The sequence below is a fragment of the Labeo rohita genome, chromosome 2 (assembly GCF_022985175.1).
Source record: "Labeo rohita strain BAU-BD-2019 chromosome 2, IGBB_LRoh.1.0, whole genome shotgun sequence".
NCBI classification, from domain to species: domain Eukaryota; kingdom Metazoa; phylum Chordata; class Actinopteri; order Cypriniformes; family Cyprinidae; genus Labeo; species Labeo rohita.
This window is the reverse complement of record NC_066870.1, coordinates 997368-1024807: the sequence shown is the minus strand read 5'-3', so window position 1 is coordinate 1024807 and position 27440 is coordinate 997368. Positions and strand designations below refer to the sequence as shown.

The 27440-nt window shown below is 39.1% G+C and overlaps 1 protein-coding gene across 3 annotated transcripts; it reads right to left on the bottom strand.

The window, feature by feature from the left end:
* Nucleotides 1-27130, bottom strand: LOC127173218 (phosphatase and actin regulator 1). 3 transcript variants are annotated; one of them, XM_051122969.1, is made up of 13 exons: nucleotides 26789-27130; nucleotides 24138-24299; nucleotides 21868-21948; nucleotides 20121-20213; nucleotides 16967-17164; nucleotides 16584-16821; nucleotides 6802-6992; nucleotides 6501-6657; nucleotides 5426-5481; nucleotides 5209-5270; nucleotides 4990-5130; nucleotides 3851-3927; nucleotides 1-1612 (listed from the first exon to the last, which is right to left on the bottom strand). In XM_051122969.1, exons 1-13 carry the CDS (start codon nucleotides 27048-27050, stop codon nucleotides 1597-1599), a joined length of 1734 nt encoding a protein of 577 aa, XP_050978926.1. In that variant the 5' UTR covers nucleotides 27051-27130; the 3' UTR covers nucleotides 1-1596. The 3 variants fall into 3 exon arrangements, with proteins under 3 accessions (XP_050978926.1, XP_050978905.1, XP_050978916.1); XM_051122948.1 differs by having other exon boundaries at nucleotides 24138-24302; nucleotides 26789-27129; XM_051122959.1 differs by having other exon boundaries at nucleotides 6802-6989; nucleotides 24138-24302; nucleotides 26789-27128.
* Between the last annotated feature and the right edge of the window lie 310 nt (nucleotides 27131-27440).

Genomic DNA, 27440 nt, shown 5'->3' with positions numbered 1-27440 from the left:
TTTTTCCACACAGGTTGAGCTCAGTGACGCTGATGTTTGTTTTTGTGCCGACGTGACAACGTTAGGTGCCATAATGTTCAAGCTGCCTGAAGATCGACAACAGGAAACCAGTCAAAACGACTCCTCTTCCTGCAGAACTCCCAGAACCAAAGTCACCATCTGGAACCAGTTCTAATGAAAATGAAGTGAAATGCTCTTACTGGATTCTTCCCTCTGCTGAATGTTGTTTGATCGTCACACTGTCCTGGAAAAACATCTTGCTACCTGAGCTACACGAGTGGTTTGTTAAAACTCATTTTGATGTTGGGATTGGCTTCAGTTTATGAAAGCTATTACTGATAATTCAACCGAATCTCAAATCTACTCCCAATGGTGAAAAAAGGAAAAAAATCAATTGTGCATACTGTTAAAGTGCATGCAGAATATGATTGTAGCTTCATCCGCTGGATGTTTGAGCATTAAAATAAGAATCGTTCTGAAAAGATTGTTTTGCCGTCTCTATTACATTAGTGGGAGATTTTACGCCGTGCCGTCTGACTGAACAATCGACTGAAAGACAAACTTATTCAATCATTTACATTAAAGAAAACCAACATCCTTCCATTAGGACCTATACATAAGAGTGCAGACTTTCAAGCATTCAAATGTCTACAATTAATCTGGCGGTTCCCACTAGAATCGAACCCGTGAGCCTGGCGTTGCAAGCAGCACACTGCACCGACGAGCTACAGTCTATGAGCGCAAGTGCAAAAAAATGGAGAGAGCTTCACATAGAACCGCTGATGATTTGAGATTCTAATAAACACAGTGCGAGGGGATGTTAAAATGTGTATTTAACTTAAAAAAGGAATCATATAAATCAAAAATAACAGGCAAAAGTAAAAGTAAAAACATGAATAAAACATGACGAACACCTTCAGGACATTTGCTGGCAGGTGCAAATAAGGTAAAGTTACTCTAGAAAGATGGTATAAAAATAACTTAAAACAATTATAATCCGCTCACGTGGGCAGAACACAGTGACGACAAGATAAAAAAAAAACAGACGTGAAATGAGAATAAAGCAGTAAGAAATGACTCTCTCAAGCCCCGCAGATTCACGCGATGAATAAAACGCTTCACATAAACATCACGCAGGTCTGAACGACTCGAGATGGTCTAGAATTCACAGTTTGCTGTAGATGCTGATGGTGAATGAAACCCTTCTTAACGTCCCTGTGAATGAGCGTCAGCATGAAGCAGCAGCGGTGAATCCTGTAAACATGCGTCAAACACCAGCACGACGGATCGGTGGGAATCGTAAACTGTCGCGTGGACCGTTTGTAAAAGCGTTCGCGCTTCACGAACGGATCCCGCTGCGTGTGAACGCGGTCAGTGCGATAGTACCGCGCCGGCAGGTAGTGCTTGAAAGTGCTGGACGTGCCGCTCGCAGCCGGAGAATCCGCTGATCTGAGGATGATGGAGTGACGTGATGGATGAGGGATCGGTGACGTCTGATCGCGGTCTCTCCCCGCAGCCGCCGTTCTGCGGAAGGATCTCAGACGTCCGGGAGCGTCCGGCTCGTGACGGGACCGTCGGGCCATCCGCGGTGCTTCTCTACGGCCGATGAAACCTGACAGACACGGCATCAAAACGGAGGATGAGCTGAGAGTCAGTGATGGTGGATTACTTGGAAATTGTAGGCCCTAACTGATTACAAATTACACACTGTAGTTTGTAACGTATTCTAATAGATTATACACATTAGGCACTGCTTTTTGATTACTTTAGAGTTTAGATAAACATCGTGAAGTGTACTAAGACAGTTTCCCAGACCAGTGATTGGGATGAAAAACAAATAACCAATTAACTCATTTTAAAATAAAAACAGTCTAAGTAAATCCACTTCAACAGTAAAAATAGAAATAGTCTGTTTATCTGCATGTCTTTGAGACATTTACCTGAAATCAGAGAACTGTAAGCATGTAAATGTCTTTAAATTCACGAAAAATTCTTTGAAATCCTAAAATGCTGTTTCTCAATTTTCTGTGTAATTACAGTGCTGTTATTTTAACCTCTTTTCTCCATATAATTACCCCGGTGACCACTGTACTTCAGTCATCGTCCAGCACACTCTCGACCTGGACGCCCAATCAGTACTACATTTTACCTATTGTTTAATTATTTAAAATAATCGGAGCACATCAAAATATTTAAGGTTATATTTGAAATCTTAATATGTACGATTACGGGGTACCCATGTCTTCAGCAAATAAAAAACGACTTCAACACAATTCATGGTTTACAAAACAAGATTTGTTCACGGATATTAAAAATGAATGAACAATTAACGTTACTCGATTTAAAGCTGGAAATTAGTACATTTATTTCTTACCGCTGAAATGTACAGTTTGCACAGCGGGACGTTCTTTTTTTGATCCATAAACAAAAAACTTCTCTATTAACATCGTGTTCTCTTCAGTTAGGCGTGTCAGTTTGATCCGAAATCATATTTACTCTGTAGACGGGAGACTGGTAAAAGCGCGTGCTGGAGAGACGCGTGTTAATTTCTGTAATCACTCTATGCATAACACGGACTTAATATTATAATTTAAACGCGTTTTGATTGATCTAATTTCTGTCTGTTAGTAAATGCTGTATTAAATGACTTTCAAGGCTCTGTATGGGTCATTAAAAAAAAACACCTGCAATGTTTTCATTGAAAAACAGATTACAGGGTTTAAAAAAAAAATAACCTGAGAATAACCATTAGGGAACGTTCTGTTATTTTAAGGTTATTTAAAAAACAACCACCCTGTAATATTCCAGAAATGTTATTTTATGTTTAAAAAAAAAACACTACCATTAGGGAAACATTCTGTGTTTGCTGGATAATCACCATATATATAATCTGATTATAATCCTTTTAAAATGTAACATCATCTACAAATACTTAATTTATGGAATCCAAGCATCGGTGATCAATCACAGCAGCAGGTTTGTATTCCTACTACAAATACTGATGAAGAACATCTTTCTGTACAGACATTTCTGGATTTCTTGTCATCTTATAATTTTGTATATAAAACTAGAACCACCACTAGGTGGCGGCAAGTCACTGAATAAGCTAATGAGTGAGTCTGTGACTCATTTGAAATCCTGGACCACAAAATCAGTCATGAGGGTCAATTTTTTGAAATTGAGAATTATACATCATCTGAAAGCTGAATAAATAAGCTTTCCATTGATGTATGGTTTGTTAGGATAGGACAATATTTGGAATATGAGGAATCTGAGGGTGCAAAAAAAAATAAAAAAAAATAAATCTAAATATTAGGAAAGACACCTTTAAAGTTCTCCAAATGAAGTTTTTAGAAATGCATATTACTAATCAAAATTAAGTTTCGATATATTGATGGTAAGAAATTTACAAAATATATTCATGGAACATTGGAACATGATCTTTACTTAATATGCTAATGATTTTTGGCATAAAAGAAAAATCAATCATTTTGACCCATACAAAAACCTGTGATACTTAAGATTGGTTTTGTGGTTCAGGGTCACATTTCATTTGTTCAAAAGGATTGAATCATTCAGGAATGAAAGCAAGCGAATTTTATATTGCTGAACTAGATTAAAACAGACAATAATGGGTAAATAAATAATAACTAAATACACAAATATCAGTAAAAAACAGGGACCAGAAGTTGTTCTGTTACCAATTTTGTGTTCAGCAGAATAAAGAAACTTCATGGAGATTGATGAACGAATTGTCATTTTTGGATGAAGTATTCCTTTAATATCAAGTTATTGATTTATTGATTTATAGATGAACTCGTATGAATCTGCTGGTGTTGATGTGCTTCACCTGGTCAGATGGCGGCTGGACTCGTGCACCTCCATCTCATTGCTCTTGAAATCATTCAGCTCTTTCCTGATGGCAGCCTGCAGCGACACACACACGGTTGTTTTTGTGAATTGTGGGGACTTTCCATAGACTTGTATAGATTTTACACTGACCAAACGATATTGTCTGTCCCCTAACCCAACCCTAAACCTAGCCCTCACAGAAAACATGTTTGCATCGTTACACTTTCAGATAAACATCATTTACTATTTTTAATCATTTTTTCAATCATTCAAAAAATTTCAGGTTTTACTATCCTTGTGGGGACATTTGATCCCCACAATGTAGCAAAAACAAGTACACACACACACACACACACACACACACACAGATGAGTTCAGGTCACTCCAGCTGCCTGAAGAGGCTCACAAACACTGTTTCTGCACGCTTTAGTCCTGTTTAAATCCTCTCATCTCGTCTGTCCCTTCATTTATATAACGGGGATTCATTGCGTAACACGAGCTGAGTTTTCATCTGCACGTGTTGCTCAATGTGCTGAATGATCGCACCTGACAGATGAGTTACCTGCTACTCGCACACCTTATTCACTTATCACTGGATTATTTTTTTCCTTCACCAGAACAGTGCTCAAAATATAACACTCAGGAAGCGTTTTTTTAGGAACTTAAATGAATATAAACACAAACAGCACAGAATAAATCATATAATGTTTAACTTATGCTTTTGTGAAGTGAAGCAACTTTAGAGGTTAAGCAGCTGAAGTTTTGTTCTGTAGGACATCTGTGTTTGTGTTTGCCTTGCTTCTTTCATGGAAAGTACTGATGCACTGTTTTTTTTAAATACAGAAACATAATTTAAGTTTTGCGTAACCCAAAAACGAAATGAAAAATTGTGTAACAGTTGTGATTATTGAATGGCAGGGGCTACAGAACTATTTAGTGACGTTTTCAAATACTGTTTATTGTTTATTGTTTAGGCATCAACTAAAACAGCAGAGACTAAATGACTGTTCTTCAAAATAATTGAGCTGTTGAAATGTCAGTGCATCACTAAGCGCTTCAGATGTGACGTGTCTCACAGCACTGGACCAGTCACATCTCTGAGACCAACACTCATCTGACCGTCCTTCACACACTCGCCTTGTCAGCGGCCGTGAGTCTCGTCCAGGGTTTGTCGGTGCGTCTGTCGTAGTCCTGAGCGTCCGCCACCTCCACGTAATCGCTGAAGCGGATGAGGATCTTGGCTCGCCGCAGATCCTCCACCGTGGGCCTCTGACTCAGCTGAAACACCGGCACACACACTCAGCACACATCAACACACGAATACACACTCGAAGTCATACACACTCACACTCCTACCTTGCGTGAGAGTCGGCGTCTGATCTCTCTCTTCTCCTCCATCTGCTCCTGCTCATTACGAGCTGCGGGACAAGAGCAGGTCAGAGGTCAGAGGTGTTGAGCTCACATCAACAGATTCAACACATACGGTGGTGTAAAATGCTCATCTATGAGAATCAGACTGCATCATGGGAAGTGGGCTTTGGTGTGCAAGTGTCTCTCTGTGCTCTGGACTCACGTTTGAGGATGTTCCTCTGCTCCAGCTCTTCAGCCGTGGGCCTCTGGCTCAGTCTCCTGTTCAACACACACACATTTACAGTATTTACAAAGCATACGCTCCTCTGTTGCCTCCCCAACCGGTTTGCTTTTAAACCACGCGGGAGAGACACGGCTGTGTGAGCGATCCAACACCTTATTTATGTTTAACGCATGAGACCAAATGAACCATTCTAGAGGTTTAAGACACCACAGGTAATTTGACTAATAAATATCACCATACTTCCACAGACTTCTGGAATCTCAAGTATAAGCCATTATTTAATTAAAAATGCACTAATTTGAATACATTTCCATTATTTCATTTTGGTTTGATTTTGTTCCCATAGTAGAGTTAAAGGTTTTTTTTTGGATTGGACGACCACTAATTTGCAAGTCGTGTACAATGAAACACGAGGAAACAATCCTTCAAGAAAATTAATACTATTATCATAATGAATTTAAGACTTGCTGCTCTGATTTAAGACCTTTTCAAGGCCTTAATTTACGGAAAAGAGATTTAAGACTTTAAAGCTTTTTTAAGATCTGCTGAAACCCTGGTAAACACAACGTGAGGTTGTATTTATTTTTTTAATGTGTGAAAAATTCGGATGGAAATGACCTTCAGATGCTGAATAAATCAATGTGAATTAAATGTAAACAAACCTTCAGAATATAGAGCGGAATGAAGTTTATGTAAGGAATGTTAAGTTTGGTGTTTGTAAGAGAAAAAAAAAAACTCTTTAAAGATTTGGATTGGAACTGAAATCTACTGAAGCAAATAGATAAAGAGCAACAAAACAAACTCTTAAAAGTGTATTTAGGATGTTTTCTTTCCTCTAGTCTGAAAGGAGATGTTATATGGAAGCAAAGCAGATCAAAATCTCCAAATGTGAGACAGATGAGCGTCACATTACTGCTGCAAATGTCTGGCTCTTCTTTGTGACACAAATGACAATTAGTGATTATGTAACCAAAGGTGGTTTCATTCACACTGTCTCTACTGCAGTATTTGACTCGTCTCACGCTCAGGTGTGTGTGTGTATGTGTGTGTGTACCGTGTGAGTTTGGTGCCGATGAGCTGTCTGGACTGCAGTCGCTCTTCGTCCGTCTGTACGGGTAAGATGTTTTTCTCCTGCAGTTCTCTCTGAGACGGCCTGTTACTCAGCTTCACTGCCAGAGAATCCTTCCTCAAGATCTTCAGCGCCAGCGTGTCTACACACACACACACACACACACACACACACAATGAGCTTTAAATACCTTATTGCAAAATGAGAACTAGGACAAATCAATGAATCTGCCGTTACCCGTCATTGCTAACCAGCAAACACAAACTGCTTTATTTTCAAGACTAACTTGTGAAGAGCGTATCGTCGTCATCCTCATCTTCATCCTCCTCCTCGTCCTCCTCATGGTCTTCATCCTTATACATGCTGGGCAGGTCCTCGTAGTCAGACTCGTTAGGGATGTTCTCTTTATCATCGTCACAGTCGATCACCACGGCCGGGAGAGGAGCGCTGTACTGACTCACGTGAACCGCAGAGCTGCTGGAACACAACAAACGAGCGGTCATGTGACAGCAGAGACGTCTGGGACAAATACTTGATAGAACAATCTGTGACACACTTCACACATACACCAAACACAACACTTCAAACCTGATGAAGGGCAGCAAATTAATCAGGGTTTTAAACAAATCGGTTGAGTGAATAATTCAGTGACTCACTCATAGTCACTTGTCGCCAACTACTGGTGTATCTGTGTAACTGCAGAAAGAGTCCGCAATGCAAAATCAACTAATGAGACTCCAGCACCTGAACTATTACAATCCGATATGAGCTACCCAGACTCAATGGATAATACATACGCTTCTGTATGTGCAAAACTCTAAACATCTGCAAAACATACCTGTACTTACAAATCACTAGTTTCTAGTTGAAATGAACACTAGAGGCAGTAAAACTCTGACAACTTTTAATCTTTTTCACACGAATGCCTGGGTTGAATATAAAAGCAGAGCTGATCGATATGTATAGTCTATGATAATTCTGTAGCTGATGTTTTAATGATGGAGATGCTGGCGTTGAATATGTCAGTCACTTTGCAAAAACAAAAAACTTATTATGATTAGTCCATTATAAAGCAGTTAGAAAGACCAGAAAGTGCCTCTGTGTGAGTTTGTCTTTGACAGTATATTTATATCAAATGCTACTGTTTTTAATGAATATTAGCACAATATTCAAATGCAAGTTCAATAAACAAGTTAATATTAGGTAACTTGCATAACACATTCTCTGTTTTTGCTCAGTTTTGCCAAGGAATAAGTTCCAAAAAATACCAAGTATGTGTGAGCAACACCTACCTGTGTTCGGTACTAGACTTGTAGTCAAGACCGCCTAAACTGAGACCAAGACACTACCAAGACCAGAAGGTATCGAGACCAAGACAAGACCAAGACCAAGACCAAGACAGACCATGTCAAGACCGATACCAAGTCGAGACCGGAGAAAAAAAACAGACTAGTGTTGAAGCTACGCAATAACTTGTATGAACAGCAGCATACTAGGGTTCAGCCGCAGTTTACATTCAATACATATTAGACGGTATTACTTCAACTACAGGCAGAGCAATACAGAGACAGACCATGTCATGTGTGTGACTGAGCTCACTGTAAATGTTTTTTCAGACTGGGTGAGACCAACTATGTGTAGCAATTGTATGACGGCTAGGGCTGGGCGATAAAACGATAACGATATGTATCGCGATAAACACGTGATCGATATCAATAAAAAATGTGTTGGATAAAACGTTCCATATTTTTTATTCTTCTGTGTCGGAAGAAAACAGAGGTTGCGAAGCAAGTTTGGTTGCATTAACAAAGGCACTCGCTCTCTGGTAACCTGGCAACGTAGGGAGTGACACGCTAACAGCCAATCATGTAACAGTATCAACTTTCGTTGCGCCATATCGTTTAAATAAAAGAGGAAAAGTCAGCTCGCCAGTATGGCAGTTTTTTTGGATATTATAAGTCTGACCGTAGTCAGACCAATGTCGTCTGCAAATTATGCAAGACCGTCGTCCCCGCCAAGACTGGTAATACCACGAACTTGATGTACCACCTTAGCCGCGCTCACCAAGAATTTTGACCGATTAATACAATCAGTTAAACGGTTTAAAAGGTCTTTTTTCAGTTATTTATCAAAATATTTTAAAACGTTTTTTGGATGGTTAAAGTAAAATGAAATTGCATTTTTGAGAGAAAAAAAGATAAATCGCGTACGCCTATAACGTTAAGTCGTATTTTATTATTACATTCAGAAAGACACCAGGTCGCGAAATATTTACAGTACACTATAAACATAGGCTAGGCTATTTTAGTTCCCCTCACTCCACAAAAATAATTTCAATTTAACAGTATTTAGAAAAGAACAAAAATGAAAAATATAAGAAGCTAGGGGACAAGCAAAAACGAAACCTTTAGGGCGGCCGTACACGGTGCGAATTCGGACAGTCGGAAGACCGTATGGCCACGCACACGTCACGAGTGACTTTGTTTACGGACGCAGTGGTACACGGCACGATTTTAAAACCTGCCGATTTCGGAGGCAATCACATTCACGAAGTTCCGCGCCAAAAACATGGACTCCGAGGAAGAGATCCTTTCCTTTGTGGCAGCAATGGCTTGCGAAAAAACAAAAAAAGAAAAGAAAACGAAGGGCATGGCAAAGAGTTTGGCTGAAGGGCAGACTTTCTTTTCTTAATCGTCGTCGTGGAAGATGTAAATTACACAATCATTGCGTGTCATGCAAGTTTCTGCAATTTGTGACGTTGTTTTTATACATGTTAAAATGCTGGATAGTTCAGGTATTATTGTATACATACTGTAACTTACATGTTCTATTGTTGTGGAAGAACAGTAATGCAGAATCATAAAACTGCCTTCAGGACTTTTGCTATATGGTTTTCTTTTCTTAGCTTCTGATTGGTCATTTCCAGTTTGCTCAACAAATCGGCTCGTTCAACAGCACACGTCACGCTTTTATGGAACGCCATTGGGGACAATACCTATTATATGAAACGCGTGAAATCTGGACGCATTAACACGCAAAGTTTGTACGCGTAAATACGAAGTATATGTTCGGGTGTCGCGTCAGACTGCACAACAGCCAATAGCGTTGCTCTATTTAGGATTTAATTTGCATTTGTGATGGGATGGCAAGTTGCTGTATACGTATATAAACATCAGACGACATTTCTTTTCGTGAGGGATGACGTGCTGTTAGGTAAGCAAATACCTATGCAAACGTCACACGTAACATTTGTTCGTGAATGAGATCACAATTTTACGTTGGCATGTACATAGGCAAGCGTAAAACTTTAGAGTCAATGATGCATTTATACGTTGGTTGTGATGTCAGTGCTGTGTCATCTCATCTGGTTTGTACTCATGCAGGTTAGAAATAATACAAATAATACAAATATCTTGAATGTATACTGTATATGTCAGATAAAAATAATGTAATAACAACAATATATTGTAACAATCACAAATTTAACAATTATATTATAACAATCAGGCAAATCCAAGCAGAAAACAAAGCACCAGTAACCTATGACAATTCACAAATCTTTAAACCCAGACACAATCATACGACACATTAACATTACAGAATCACTACAACAGGCGGACCATGCAACATAAACTGTGGGGCAGCCAGTACAAGTCCAAGTGTAAATAGCAACAGTTGTGGATTCAGTAGACATTTAGATGCTATTTACTTATAAATAGTGAGAGATAACGTTACTATTTGCTCCTCAGTATTGTTGTGCATTAAACATCCTGCAACATAACTGACAGTAAATCATTATATTTATAAAACAATATTAAAATCATGGCAACTTATTGAGATATTAAAGAGCACTACCCCTAACCTTACCCTAAATGTAACTTTTATGAATTAAAATGAATTTTAAGTCAAATAATTTTTATTGAAAACAAATGCGTTTATTAACTGTAAAGTAATAAAAAAGCGCTGTCAGTGGGAATAGAACCCCGGTCTCCCTTTACACGTTACGCCACAGACGCTGACTAGAGGTGACTTTTTCCACATATAGGGTAACGTTAGACTGGCCTAGTGTACAGGCCCGGTTCCAGAACCAAATCACTGAGGGTGCTTCTGAAAATTGTGAGGGTGCTCACAAAAAATATGCATGGAACTGTATGAAAACGGTACCACCAAATAGGACTGAGTAATATAAATCGTCTACACTAGTATCGTAATTGTAGTTTCAACAAATGCCATCTAACATCAAGAATACACTGTGAAGGTTATTACTGCATGCTCATCTAGGAGCAGTTCACATGTCGCGCCTAAAAACGCGTTCTTTCCAAAGCGCTAAGTTACGCTCCCATGGCGTCTGTCGTTACTAGGCAACCATGGCCTACGCTCTCCGTGAAGACAAGTTAGTTTCAGCAAATGATAAATGGCTTTCTAGCACTGCCCTGCTACAAAATGTATTTTAAAAATGTCTATCCCTGTACAGCTATGATCAGCTGTTTCACCGTCTTGGCTGAGTTTTCAATGTTGTTTCTATAAAGGATGAAGCTGATTGGTTGGTTCGTGTCACATGACCCGAGGTGCGCTTTTAACAATTCAGCTTGTGCATTTACAGTATTTTTTACAGAATTTGCAGCGTTAAAACTAGTACACGTTTAACATGATAGCAAGCAAGATATGGAATAAAAAAATGTCCCATTCCATGTATTAATTTTTGTCTAGTCTGCGTGTTCATTAATTTAAAAATTAATACGCTATTAATAATTTTATCTGAGGGTGCTTTTGCTTTTGTTTGGGGGTGCTTAGCACCCTCAAGCACCCCCGTAGAACCGGGCCTGCTAGTGTATTTAGTTCTGCCAACAAGTAGGCTATTTGCAGTGGACACCTCGAATGTATTAATCAGAGAGGAAATGTGGTCCTTGGATCACCGGGACCACTCACTTTACCTACAGGACAAATTCCTTTAACGTTACAAAAGAATATAATGTTAATTCATGCAGTCATTGAGTGTATTTAATCATTGACCCTAAATTATCACCAGTTCAACTAAAACAGAAAAATTAGTATGTCGCACATCAAATAAGACTTAGAAATATTACACGTTCAAAAATGTCATGTTTACACGACGAAAATGTTCGTCTAGAAACACGTAACAAAAATACACGGCCAAAAATGTTACGTTAAGGCGATACAAACGATCGTGTCTTTAAATAACACGACAAAAAAATTCGTGTATAGACGTACAAAACGTTCGCGTTTACACGTACCAAAAAGACACGTACAAACTTTGCGTGTTAATGCGTCCAGATTTCACGCGTTTCATATAATAGGTATTGTCCCCAATGGCGTTCCATACGCTTTCAATCCGACAGCACCCGAAGTTTTTTGACATGTTTAAAAATGATCGTAAGGTCGTGAAGTGCTCGTAAGGCACTCTGCTCGTCTCGTAATTTCTCACACACCATACGAGAAGAGAAGAGACGATTTCCTCCGATAACCAAAAAAATCGCATGCGAGCTTGTACGACCTCAAAAATCGCACCGTGTACGCCCGCCTTAAAGGCCTTAGACCCCTAACGCCTTTAAGGGTAAAGCGAAACTGAAACTAACATTGGGTCTCTCACACGACACAAATCCAATGTCTCTGTATTCAAGATGTATTTGAATGCTAAAATATTATTTATTATGTAAACCTGGTTTTGTACTTCTCGCATTACAATATCCACATTAAAAAAATGTTTGGAATAATATCACGGCAGTACGTTGATAACGATTAAGCAGTGTGATTATTTTTTTTTCCCCATATGTTTGGCTGATTGTGTGTGCGCGTGCGGCGCCGGCGCAATCACTTTATTTTTTCCTTCTAACAGGGGAAACAACTCTTTACAGATAATCGAAACTGTAAACGGTTCGCTGTTTGTAAAATAAAGAAAAATAGGATGCCGCTTTCAGCCGTCTTCCTTTCGCGCAGCACAAAAATGTACCAAAACTCTGCATGCTAGCTACTTGTTGCACTTTTTTTGTTTGTTTGTTTGTTTTATTAAGTAAAAATAATTATCGTGTAGGCCTATTCATTCATTATATATAAATATAGCCTAGCTTTATAATGTTTTTCTCCATTCGCAGAGGCGCTGCAGGTGGTGCGACGTGTCCATGTGAATCCTCATGTTCTGTTGTTTGCTGCTTTTTGCGCATGTAAAATTAATCCCGGTAAACAAATGTTGGTATTTTAACGAGTCACAGACACTTATCCTTTCTAAAATAACTAAATTCTAATTTAAAAAAATCTTGTCGGTTAACGGTTAATAATCGGTTAACACGCCGTGTAGTTTTTTTTTTTTTTTTTTTTTTTTTTGTTTTGTTTTTTTGAGCGTGTAGTACTGCTAAATCCCCGACCACTATGACGGTCTGAGACAGCGAGACTTGACAAGACCGAGAGGTCCGAGACCAAGACAAGACCAAGACCAAAGACCGTCAAGGCCGTGACAAGACCGAGACCACGTAAAAGTGGTCTCGAGACATACATCACTATTCGGTACTGAACAAATCAGTGTTCTGGAATCACTTTCTTCATTGCTGAATCAGTTGAATGACTGACTGAATGACTCACTCATTAAAACAGTGACTTGCTGCCACCTACTTTCAATTTTATTTATGCAACTGTAACTGAAATGTAAATGCATTCATGCCACCTCTGACCTGCATTAAATAGTCAGTGTAAATGCATTGAGATGCAGCTTCTGTGCCACATGGAATTTTGTTTATTGATTTCATTTGATTGGAAACAGCCTACAGAGGAAACACTGAAATATGATGTTCAGTCAGTATCACACAGGCCTGAGGAACATGAGAGTTGTTGTTGAGTGTGGGAGCTTGCTGGTTGTAACGTGTCTGCAGTACTGGGTCAGGCTTTATCTAACACATCCGCAGCGGTTGGCAGTCAGTCAGTCAGTGCTGGTTAACTGGGCCATGGAGTCTGCGGTGGGTAGTAAGCTGGGTCAGCGAGTGCAGCGGCGTAACCGCATTCAAAGATCTCTGTGAGCTCCAGGAATATTCTGGCACACTGCTGCCCACTGACTGACGATCATGATCTTTGATCTTTTGAAATATAAGAGCTTGTTGTACTATAAAATTATAGGCTATTGCAAGTTTCGCTGCAAAAGGAGCATTTGTTGAAAAGAAGCAGCCAAAACGCCATACTATGGTAGATATTCACATCTGAGCACCTTCATCACATCAACACCTACTCCACTTCATGACCCTACAGCACATCACCATCACACCAGGCCTACAAATAATGATTATGTTGGTAACTGATTCTGTTGTTCATTATCCTTCTTTCCACGTTCTCACAGATATACAGTAGGGGGCGCCGTTACGGACCTTCTGAAAGAGTACAGCATATCTGGATCCAAAAACAAAAGAAGATGATGATCTTGTTTTTTTTATGATCTGTTGTTTATGCCGATGTAAGCTAATGTGATCAAACGTTCAACAGGGCATAAACCAAAAGTACCTAACGTTACTAAATGAAATGTCAAACCTCCAAAAAGGTACATGATGCTTTGGGGGTGTTGATGGACTCAATCCACTCCATCAAGAGTTTCTAAGCTTTTTGTTTGAAGAGTTTTTTTTTTTTTTTTTTTAACTTACCCAAAATAAATGACTTTTTGTTTCCCCTTAGAATTAAAAGGTAATAATTTTCTATATTTATATTTTTATATTTTATTTTTTTTGTAACTAAATAATTTTAATCCATTATTAAAAAAAGTAATTTTACACCCTGCCTAATGAGGAACACACACACTATGCATGAAAGCATATGGGTAGCAATATTCATTTTAAAATGCAAAATGCCAATGTATTTCTGTATTGAAATGTACATTTCCCCATACATATGTGCAATGTTTAGTGCAAAACAAAAATAATTTTAGTATGCATATTAAAAAAACATATTTTAACACTTTATAATTAAAATGTAACACAAAATTAAAATGTAAGTGTATTACTCAAATTGATTAGATATGTTTAACATGTCCAAGCCAAAACTGTCACAAAAATATCATTTAAATGCTATTTGTAAATGCTACTTATGGGTAGGACACTTGGGATTGCATTTTTATGGAGATAGAATTGTGGCATAATTCCCAATAAACAGATTACGATCCACAAATAAATGTAAAGAGAATAACAAAAATGAAACATATTGAAAATGAGATCCACAAATAAATCATTGGCCTGGTTTCACAGACAGGGCTTAGACTAAGCCAGGATTAGGCCATAGCTCAATTAAGATATTTAAGTCATTTAATAAATGTGCTTAGAAAACACACACACACACACACACACACACATCTTGAGAGAAAACAAAGGCACTGACATATTTTTAGATCAGTCAGTGCAAGTTTCTTTCAGTTAAATCAGCTCAGACTTCAATTTTAGTCTAGGACTAGGCTTAAGCCTTGTCTTTGAGTTTCACAAACATTTATTAAATTCAAAAATGAATAAAATGAGATGTGCAAATAAAAAACATTCACGAATATATTTGAATATATATACACATTCATTTGTGAATGGCTTTCTGTGCATGTGTGTAGACCGCATCGCTGATAATAATGATTTCTGTTTGCTCTGGATGATGTACAAATGCAAGGGATGCGATTCACAAATGAAGTTGTGTTTGTAACAAAAAATATATTTGTGAATTTGTCTTTTATTTGCAAATCTCATATTTATTTGTGAAGTTAATTCATGTTTGTGAAATATGATTTAGTTGTGGCTCTTATTCCATTTATTTGTCGATTTGTTACATTTTTGTTAATCACTTTACATTTACATTATTACTGTATTTGTGGATCATAATCTATTTATTTGAAATTATGCAACAATTCCATCTCCATACATTTTCTTCATAATACCACATGATAACTGTAGCAGAATGCGTTCTGAGCCAAAGATGCAGCAAAAGGGTTTTAATTTTTCTTAAAAGCATTGACACTTACACTTAAAATGTTTAAGTTGCATTTCAATAGGTCAGTATTTGCCATGAACCAGATGATTTTCACCTGCCTCAAAACCTCTCACTATTTAAAAAAGCACTTGGTTAATAGTGAATGCTGACCTGTTGCAGAGCCCCGCCTTGATGTAATGATTGACAGGTCGTGGGTGTGATCAGCTTGGAATGCATTTTCAAATCCACTTAAACTACATTATTATGGGGTATTTAATGAAAATGCAATTTAAACGTCTTTGTAAGTGTAAATGTATTCAACAAAAATAAAAAGACATTTGAATCACCATTTTGCTGCACCTTTGGCTCAGAATGCATTCTGGAATTCTCACCGCATTCTGCTAAAGCGCTAAATCATGCGGAATTATGATGAAAACGCAATCTCAAGTGTCCTTCCTGCAAGTCTAAATGCATTTAGGAAAAATAGCATTTAAATGATCATTTTGCTACTTTGTTTGCTTGGACATGTTTGGGTAATACACTTTTGTTTTCATTTTACATTTACATCCATTACAGTTACTTGTGTCATATGTAGAAAAACCTACATGAATGTCTAAAATTAGAATTATGGCACTTTATTCTATCATTCTCCATCCGTTTAATGTTCATGCATTTATAGTTTTAGTGAATCTGTGAAGTTTATGGAGTCTCACTAGCTATCAGGACTAGTCTGTGCGCAAAATGGAAGTAATGGTGTGACTTTTTTAACAATTATAGATGAGGATACAACTGTGAAATGTAAGTTACACGCTGAGAAAAACACATCTCAAATGCTTTGATACGACAAGCTGCATTAAACTGTCTGCTTCATGAGTTTGTTTGAAGTGCTCACTATAAAGCATTCTCATGTTTAGGCCACTTTACCCGCATCAGCTACGTCTATGTCTTATGCTACACGTCATATGTGTTTTGTCCACAGAAGTGTGTCATTCTCTAAACTAAAGTGATGTGACCCGGTTTTCAGGGCACAGCATGCAGATGCTCTGATAGTCACATCTGATGATGATTCTTTTCATGATGCTTTATAATGGGTTTTACCGAATAGTTGTTTTAGCCCCGGATGAGACGCACCTGTCTAGTCTCTGCATGGCGAGCGCCAGCGTCTTCTGCAGCTCATCGATGATGCGGCTGGACGGGTGAACGGCGCCGTACTGCAGCTGCAGCGGGTGACCGTACTGCACGAGCGCCGGAGCCTTCTGACCGAACGACAGCGGCACGGGAGATGACGAGTACAGCATGAGCTTCTTAGGAGGTAGAGGAGGAGATGGCTTTCCCTGCAGACACGACATCTTCAGCGGCTGACACGAGTCTGGACACAACACACACACACAGAGCACATCAGCATCTGTAAAAATACGATCAACATCACAGTCATATGACACACCTGCAGCCTAAGATTAGATACACTTCACAGTATTCATGTGTTTGGGTTTGGGTAACTCTCTCTCTCTCACCTGTGCTGTGATTGGTCAGTCTGGAGAAGGGTTTGGGCGGCAGGGCGGGAGGCTGTTTATGGATGAGCTGAGGTTTGGCGGGCGTTTCCTGAAGGTCACCGGAGAAGGTGACGGTTTTCTTGGGAGGAAGCGTGAGCGACTTGAGCGTGTTGTCCTGAGCACATACTCCTCCATCCAGAGACGCGCGGAAGTCAGCGGCTGAGAGAACAAAGCGTTCATCACCATTAGAAACGTGAGGAACATCATCGCTCCCGTGAGACTCTAACGTCCCGCTAACTTTGAGAAGAAAGAGGACGACTTGAGCTGGACGCAGCAGAACAAAGCACATTATTCAGCTCATGAAGCGCTTCGTTATCTGAGCTCAACTCATTAAAAACAGCCGTTAGCTAAAGCAGAGCTTTCATGCTATTTCATGGCTTTCATGTGCTTTAATTATCTTGACAGAATGAGGCAGAAACACACAATATAGCCGGTGTCCTTCAGTAACCATCATGGTTTCTGCTTCTGTCCATTTAATAAGCATAATCGTCTGTGATACGTTGCCCGCTGGTCATCTATCCTGAGAACATTTTAATTTGGCATTTGTGTTTGCATTGGTAACAAGCCTCCACTAGTTTTAATGGATGTGGTTGCCAGATTTCAGAGCTTTTCTCTTAAAACCATACACTAATTGCCCAGTGTTTACTTAATCTTCCCAACCTGGCAACCATTTGCACACTCTCTCTCTGCATTATGGAAAAAGCTCTGATGAGCTCAAAACATGTATGTTTGAGTTTACTGCTGTGGTTTAAAATACAGTATCTCACAAAAGGGAGTACACCCCTCACATTTCAGCAATTATTTTAGTATATCTTCTTAGGGAACAATACTATAGAAATGAAACTTGGATATATTTTAGAGTAGTCAATGTGCAGCTTGTATAGAAGTGTATATTTACTGTCCCCTAAAAATAACTCAACATACAGCCATCATTGTAAAACAGCTGGCAACAAAAGTGAGTACAAGTGAAAACAACACTATGTCATTTAACCATGCAAAGCCACATATCCTGTTCATCATGTTCATGTTTTTGTCTGCTTGACAAGATCATACAAAGTGTCTTGTATCAGAGCAGTTAAAATTTGGTGCTTTGAGTACAGTTCTCTCATACTGACCACTGGATGTTCAACAAGGCACCTCATGGCAAAGAACTCTCTGAAGATTTGACAATTAGAATTGTTGCTCTCCACAAAGATGGTCTAGGCTATAGGAGGTTCAGTAACGACCTGAAACTGAGTTACAGTACTGTGGTCAGGGTCATACAGAGGTTTTCCAAGACGGGTTCCATTCGGAATAGGCCTCGCAAGGGTCGATGAACGAAGTTCTGCGTCAGGTGCAGAACCTGGCTTCAAAAAACAGATTTAGAGAGGTTGCAGAAGTAGAAGGTCCGCTTGTCAGTGCTCAGACCATACGCTGCACACTGCAGTCGGTTTGCATTGGCGTCATCCGAGAAGGAAGCCTCTTCTGAAGCTGACTTACAAGAAAGCCCGCAAACAGTTTGCTAAAGACAACCTGTACAAGAGCATGAATTACTGGAATCATGTCCTATGGTCTGATGAGACTAAGATAAACTTGATTGGCTCAGATGGTGTCCAGCATGTGTGGTGATGCCCTGGTGAGGAGTACCAAGAAAACTGTGTCTCTCCTACAGTCAAGCATGGTGGTGGTAGCATCATGGTCTGGGGCTGCATGAGTGCTGCTGGTACTGGGATTCTATTATGTACTGTACATTTCTGAAGCAGAACATGATGCCTTCCCTTCAGAAACTGGGCCGAATGGCAGTTTTCAAGATTGTTTTCAAACACACCACCAAGATGACAACCGCCTTGCTGAGGAAGGTGCAGGTGATCTCACCTGAACCCTATTGAGCACCTATGGGGCATCCTCAAGCGGAAGGTGGAGAAGCACCATGTGTGTAACATCCAGCAGCTCCATGATGTCATTATAGAGGATTTGAAGAGGATCCCAGCAACAACCTGTGCAGCTCTGCTGAATTCCATGTGCAGAATGATTACGGCAGTGCTAGATAACAATGATTTGGCACAAAATATTGACACTTTGGACACAGTTTTGACAGGTTCACTTAGTGTGTACTCACTTTTTTGCCAGCTGTTTTGACAATAATGGCTGAATGCTGAGTTATTTTTAGGGGACAGTAAATATACACTGCTATACAAGCTGCACATTGACTATTCTAAAATATATCCAAGTTTCATTTCTACAGTATTGTCCCTTGAGAAGATATACTAAAATGATTGCTGAAATGTGAGGGGTGTACTCCCTTTTATGAGATACTGTGTATGCAAGGCTCATTCTCTTGTTATTTATGTTCTCCAGTGAAAACAACATCTGCATTTTGGACATATAAACATACAAATAATCAGTACTGGTTATAAATAAACAGTACTGGTAGATCTCTAATTTATACGGGGGTCCCACACCTTGGTTAACTTCAAATTTAAAAACCTTTTAAGGACTTTCCAGGTCCAATACCCTCAAATTCAAGCACTTAATGTGGGGACACATTTTAAGTGAGAGCAAGGTTACACTGTGTCACTGTGTCAGATACATCATTACAGTTTTCAAGTGTCAAACACAATGCAAAAAAGGTTTTATTCGACATTCACAGCCTATTTTTGCAACGTTTGAATATCATGGTACAACACAAAGTACCTCACCCGGGAAACACTTAATGTAATGCGGAAATGTGCTGAACTAACGGAAATCAAGCGAGCTAATATGCATAGGCCATGAAGTGTTGGCAAAATAACACATTAGCGAACCAGAGGGAATAATATGGAATTTTTTCCAGAAAGCTTCTTGCTGAAAATAAATTCACGCACTTTAATGGAAACCGTATCTATGTATGTTTATTTTCAAAAACCTTCAAGGATTTCAAGGACCAGTGGGAACCCTGTTTATAGGCCATTTCCTGAAACGCTGCATGTTATGAATCATGAAGGATCTACGCAGTCTCATGAATCCAGATTCACTGCTGATTCTCACGTACACACACACCAGGAATCTGAGACCAATCCACTGTGGTAATAAAGCAAGACAATGGCTGCTTCTCCAGATAATGGCCTGGCAGCATAATGAGCACACACACACTCACCGTTCCTCTGTCTGTCCTCCGCTGTCCGCTCACAGTCTGACGGCAGTCCGGTCTCCAGCCGGCCGTCCGGCGTCACAGCCGCCACTCTGGAGTCTGATCCAGAACAAACACACAACAATCAACTGCATTTCTACAGGATTATAATGATTCCTGAGGTGCACTTATAAAGTTAGTAGAATTTTCACACCAACAAAGAGTCACCATTTACATAAAAGGTCTTTTTCTACCCTCTTTTTAACCTTTTATTTTGAGCACTCTGTTTAATATGGAAACCCATTTCTGCAATTGGATTTTAAAAATTGAGAAAATAAGTCAGAATTACGAGGCAACTCAGAATACCAACTTTTTTGTGCAATTCCAAATTTACAGGTCACAATTCACTCAGACTGTTTTTACTCTATGAATTATGAGTTTATATTTTGAAATTCTTAATTTTTTTTTCCTTGAATTCTGAGGGCTTTATTCTCTGAACTCTGCGTTTATATCTCACAGTTCTGTTTTGTTTGTTTGTTTGTACGTACGTTTATTTGTTTTCCTGCCATGAAATATAAAAACAGAAGGGTAGGTGCAACTTCATATCTTGCAATTCTGACTTTGTATCTCACAATTATGACTTATTTTCTCAGAAATGCAAGGTAAATAGCCACAAATACCTTTCACAGAAATAAGCATCCATGTTTAACTGGGTGTGTCTCCTTTAAGCCTTCAATATAAATACTCACTGCTGTGATTGGCTGACATCTCTGCATATCAAATGAGCATTACTTGAGGAAGTGTTTTGAAAATGTTTGCTACATCTGTACTATTCAGCTGCTGAGATGATCTAGTGGTGAAGAGTGTTGATGTATTCAGATCTGCTCTCACGGCATCAAAGGTTTCAGCGCTGATCATTCTAGCTGATCACAGACGTGCCACGAATGCTTTGATCTCACCACTGCAGCTCCATTTCTGCTGTCTCATGAGTGCTTTCATCGTAGATTAGAAGGAAGTAGAAAACAAGTACTTTTCTAGCAGCTTGGTTTTAATAAAGGCTGTTTTTTGGACTAATGACGATGTTTATAGTTCTAAAACATACAGTACGTTTTTATAGCACAATGACCACTAATGTGTCTAATTAGATTTCTCAGTTCGTTCTTAAAGAATAGTATGTTTGATCATCGTAGTCTAATGATTAGTTAGTTACAAATGCACCCGTTCTGCACATGACAGCTGAAGTGCTAATATTCGAAGTATTTCAATTGCCATTTCTGGCATGTTAGGAATCAGTAGACATGGCTATTTATAAATGTAATATAATGTTCATTGTTTACATTATTGCATGCATATAATTTATGCATTTTAAAGTGTCTGTGAATATGATGCAGGTAACAGGTGCGCTGGGGAAGATCACCGCAAAACACCATATTGTGACGAATTACAAACCGTTACTATGAAACTTAAAAACTTGCCATTAGAAATTTCAAAGTAGCACATAATTCATCTTCTAAAGATTTTCTCCAAAGCTCCAGCTCAGACGGTCTAATGTTTATCTGACTGCTTGTGTGACATGAGCACATTTTTGTAGCGGCTGTATTTGATTTATTTTAATGTCAGGTATGAGATTAACTGAGAGCTGCTGTCAGTGAACGGCTTGGTGTTTCAGACACTGAAACTGAAGTGCAGTCTGTTGTCAGAACTCAACACTGGACTATCTCCAGTAAACACACAGCATGAAGGTCGGAGGTCATAAGATGTGAGAGAGCAGAACCTTTCTCAAAGATCTCCTTCAGCACTCCTCGTTTGATCAGCTCCTCTCGGCTCTGACGCACCGACATCTTCCTCTCCAGAGCTGAAAACACACACAAACCTGGTTTCAGAAGCTTTACTTTCACTGTTCCTCAGTGGAGGAATGATCTTCACAAGCCTCCAAAACATCTCACATCTTTAGAGGAACGTTTATTTGTTCATCTCTCAATCATTGTTGGATTGCATTGCATTACATGTTTGGATCATTTCAGTCTCATCTTACTAACACATACTATTGGAGATACAGAGTGAGCGCTGATATTCACATCATTTTATGTCAGTTTCTGCTTTACTCTTATAAATATCCCACAGCATCAGAATTTCATCATTTAAACATCAGCATCTGCAGTAAATTCATAGTTTTGCTCAGGTTGAGTCTCTGAGTAAAACTGAGATCTTTTTCATTCATATTCTCACTATATCAGACTACATGAGTCTATATGTGTTTGAGTTTCACAGACGCTCATTCACACTGCAGTCAAACACAGAGTCACACGTCATCATGACTTCAACATCTGAGATCTAATCCAGCCGAACTGTTCTGATGTTAAACTTCTCAGACGAGTCTCAGTGGCGAGTTGTTGCTGATGCGGGGTTTCTGCAGGTTTGATGAGGGTATACTTCAGATTGCTTTCAGACAATTTAAGAAAAGAAAGTAAAGACGGTAAAGAAAATGTAAGGAAACTGAATGGAACACAGTATGTCAATATGGTTTCTAAATATAGTCTGTTACTTCCAAACTTTGAAGCATTGCTAATACAACTTCAAACGCATCTTCATTTCTTTTTAATTAATTAAAAAAAACCCTTAAGGCCTGAATATCTCTGCTCCCAAACACCAAAATATGGAAATAAGTTCTTTTACTGCACTTTTGATCAAACTGCAAAAAAGAAGTGCTGCTCCTCATCAGTTTTTTTTTCTTTTTTGTTTTCCAGTGCAAATGATTAAAGATTCTTAATATCAAAATGCATTTACTGGACAAACAAAATGACAGAGGATTTGACTTATGAGAAACTGATCAAGATGAAGTGAGTTTATGATTAAACAAGAGCAAATATCTGTCAATGGGCTCAAATAATAACCTTAATCTAAAAGGGTAAAATGTTGATCAATTTTGTTCCACATCTCAGAAAACTTTATATCTTCATTTTGCATCTCCCGTAAATATATCTTGATTTAAGGATGTTAAGATATTTATACTGGAAAACAAACAAACACTGAGGAAGATACTCATGTTTTGTAACATTTAATGTCATGACTTCATGAATTCAAGACTTTCTGTTTTGATTTAAGACCCTCATTTGTGGAAGAGGGAATTAATACCTTTAAAAACCCTGTGACTGATCTCAGACTCACACTCATGTGTTCCTCTCTAACATCACACCGACTGGGATTGCTGAATATTCCAATTAACTGTCACAATGCATAAATTTACATAGAATATTTGATTTAGCATTTTACATTCATGATATGCTTATCATTTTAACCCATTTTCAGTTTTGTGCCTTAACAACTAAATGAGCAAATGTTCTCATTTATTCCTGCTATTATCGTACTGAATGACGCAGCACTGAAGGTCCTCTACAGAGTTTAGTTTTCAGAAATTTTCATCTTTAGGCCTTTTTTGGGTCTTAGGCCTAATTAAGGGCAAATTAAGACTTAAGATTGGCAGAAACCCTGCACATGCACAAACTGACTTCTGAAATATACATTCAAAAATGCAAAAAACTGCTGCTGAGGTGTAAAAATCCATAAATCACTGCTCTTTGGATGCAGGATTCTTTTGTAACCTCAAAATACTCATAAATCCAAGGCACTCGAATAATGTGAAAAAATAAATAAATATATAAATACATTTTAAATAATATTTTAAATAATATTTTTTCACATTATTCGAGTGCCTCGGACTGATGAGTATTTTGACTTATATATATATATATTTGTTGTTTTTGCCAGATGCAGCATTTTGTTCATACTGACCCTTTAAAGCAGTAGACTTTAATACTACCAAATCTTTTGAATGATTATGACGTTACATGAAATTTTCCCATAGTTCAAACAGCAGATCACAGCAGTAGCAACACCAAGGTCATGGGTTTGATTTCCAGGGAATGCAAGAACTGATCATATTTGAAAGCAATGCAAGTAATTTTGGATAAAAGTGTCTGCCAAATGCATGAATCTAGATGTACATTTTATGCATTTTTGTTCCAATATGAAATATGCATTTACCTGTTGACCTCTGCTTGAACTTCTCACTCTTCTTCTTCCTCCACTTCCAGGGTTTGAAGAGGCGTCCCAGAGTGGCAAACCTGCTCCTGCAGTGCATGGGCGGCGCGTGCGATCCAGACACCAGGGACTCTGCGTGAATGGAGGCCAGTTTCTCCACCTCCTCTGCTGTAGAGGAACACAGAGACTTAAGCCGATGCGCAGGAACAAACAGCTTCACATGATTTCTGCTTCAGCCGCTACATTGCGTCTCTACAGACGGCACATTTTGTGCCATTTCTGTGCCTACCGCTGAAACTGCAGCACGAGTAATGCAGGCACAGAACTAGGTCAAATACAGTGGAGACGCGCAGTCCCTGCTGACACACATCACACACACTTCACTACAGCAAACCATCAGCACAGCTCCACCTGAACACGCCACACTCGCTCATGGACACTCAGGTCACGAGAAAACACAAGGGCACGCTGTGACGAGCACGTGCTGATCACGCGCGCTCAGCGGGGTATTTATAGCCCCATCCTAATCATATTAACACGCGTGACGCACATTAATCAAAGAGGAATTTAATGAAGAGGATTAAACCAGCAGATTTAATATGACGGCACGTTTGCTGATGCTCTGACTGCATGATCTACACTGACAGAGCTGCTCAACAACACACTGCAAAACTGCAACATTACAATCAATGAAGCCCAGCACACACACACACACACACACACACACCAGTCCTCCATCTTAATTATCCCCTTTGAAATATGAACAAAGAAAGTTACGAGGCTTTAGAAGCTGCTCACATGCTGCACAGATTTACCTGAAAATTCATCAAGACACATACATGGTCTGGAGATTTAAAATTGCTTTAAAATTGAACTGCTTGATGCATATACCTGCATCTTAAAATCCTGTTCACATGGTCGCTGGCACTGGAAAACTGTCAACACAAACTGTCAAAATGAACTGTTGTTTTTGTTGCTGTGGATCACTGTACGTACGAACAAACTTGTGTTTTAATAAACTAATACATAAAAAAGCTTAAATATAAACAACTGGGACACCTGTTCTACCATGTTTTTAAATTGACATTGGCTTAAAAACACTCACGGCATCAGATGCTAAAAAAACATGATACTTCACTAAGCACTATTTTACAGTCTGCATGAACTAGAAGCTGCAACTGACGTCAGTATTGTGATGTACTTGTGAGCACATTTTCAGATTTTGACTTAAAGCTTACAAAAAAAAATCCTCTAGATTATCTTTCATGAATTGTTCACAACAAAACCAGTATTGTGTGTTAAAGTACAAAAAGTACATTTTGATTTCATGCGAATTTCAACTTTGATAGCACTGACATTTAACACAAAGTGCTTGAGTTGACCAGTGAAAACAGTTGTGGAGCGCAGTTTGGGGGGGAAAATCAACACATCTAAAACAATAAGCCAAAGACAACCATGTGACTAAAGTCTATCCACTTTATGTTGCAACACAGAAATAAGCATTTTCCGGTGAATGTGCGAAACTTCTGATTCATTAGCCATTATAGGAAAATAACTATAGAAATAACACTGCAGTAAATGCTACAATTATTTGCACTACAAACCAGTATGTTTATAATTTACTATATATATATATATATATATATATATATATGTGTGTGTGTGTGTGACCCTGGACCACAAGACCAGTCTTAAGTATCACAGGTATATTTGAAGCACTAGCCAAAAATACATTGTATGGGTCAAAAATCATTAGGATATTAAGTAAAGATCATGTTCCATGAAGATATTTTGTAAATTTCCTACTGTAAATATATCAAAACCTAATTTTTTGATTAGTAACATGCATTGCTAGGAACTTCATTTAGACAACTTTAAATGTGATTTTCTCAATATTTTTATTATTTTTTTTATTTATTTATTTTTTTTATTCCCTCAGATTCCAGATTTTCAAATAGTTGTATCTCAGCCAAATATTGTCCTATCGTAACAAACCACACATCAATGAAAGCTTATTTATATATTATTATAAATCTCAATCTCAAAAAGCTAAAAGCTTAGCCTTATGGTTTGTGGTCCAGGGTCGTCTGTGTGTGTTTGTGCATGTGGTTTATATATCCTGGCGGGCACTTAAACCTGAATACTTGTGTTACGGTGGGGACCTAAATTGAGGTCCTCATGGGTGCAAAAGCATATAAATCACACCGAATGCAGTAAAAATGCAGAAAGCTTCCTGTGATGGGTAGGTTTAGGTGTAGGGTTGATGTAGGGCAATATGTGTGCGTGTGTACACAAAAACGAATCCCTCGTGAACGCCACTTTTGGCAGCGTTCACACAGGACAGAAACAGAAGATCCAGACCCGTTTTTAAAAATTCCAACTATCTGAACTTGACACGCCTTATTAAAACAATAACGCACATGCGACACGTACAAGAGGCCAATAATTAAGATCAGCAAAATCCGAACACAACAACGCGTCCAGGGTAAAACGCGATGCAACGGCCAAAGACGCACATAAACATACTGCTGTAAACCAAAGGATGAAAGCAGAGTGGACGCGGAACGCAAGAGCGCGTCTGTGTGCGCAGATCTCTGTCCGCTCGCGTCGCTCGGTGTTTGGAAGCGCAGGACACATGAAACATGTTTACTCACCGTCCTGCGCGTGGCTGCCGCGGCTGCAGTTGCTGCATATGTGTTTGATCTCTTTGCCGATGTGGCAGTGAATCATAAAGGGCATGTTGTTGTGATGCTGCTGCTGCTGCTGCTGCTGGGGATTCTTGTTCTCCTTCTTGTAATTCAGAGACATCATCCTGATCAAGCTGAAGCCCTTGTTCTTCGGCTTCTCCATCGCCTTCCCCGCGGGCGCGCTGCTGCCCCAGATGCCGTGCATGACTGTGTGATCCACCGCAGACATGATGATGGTGATGATGATGGTTGTGGTGAGGCTGATGAGCGCGTATCTGAGCAGCACTGAACGCGCTCTCAGTATGAAGCCGAGCTGAGATGCGCAGTGAACGCCGGTCCTGACGCCTCCTGTCGACCACACACTGGAACTGCAGGTGCAGGCTGTGTCTCAAAACCCAGCGAGCTGCCTGTCTGAACAGCAGTTCTGAGCTTCAGAGATGCATAAAACACGGTGTATGTCTGCAGCTCACTAGGTTTGATGCACAGCTAATAAAAACAAAACAATGATGACCAACACCCCCCCCCCCACACACACACACAAACCGACATGTTACTGGCTTATGTTGAAGCTACAGTGATGTTTGCCTCCATTTAAATACACAAACGTGTTCAGCATACT

Coding starts and splice junctions, on each gene's coding strand:
- LOC127173218 (XM_051122948.1), bottom strand. CDS start 27,050: ATGTCTGCGGTGGATCACACAGTCATGCACGGCATCTGGGGCAGCAGC. Junction 16,822..16,966: donor ACTGACCAATCACAGCACAG/GTGAGAGAGAGA, acceptor TGTTGTGTCCAG/ACTCGTGTCAGCCGCTGAAG. Junction 6,658..6,801: donor CGACGATACGCTCTTCACAA/GTTAGTCTTGAA, acceptor GTGTGTGTGTAG/ACACGCTGGCGCTGAAGATC.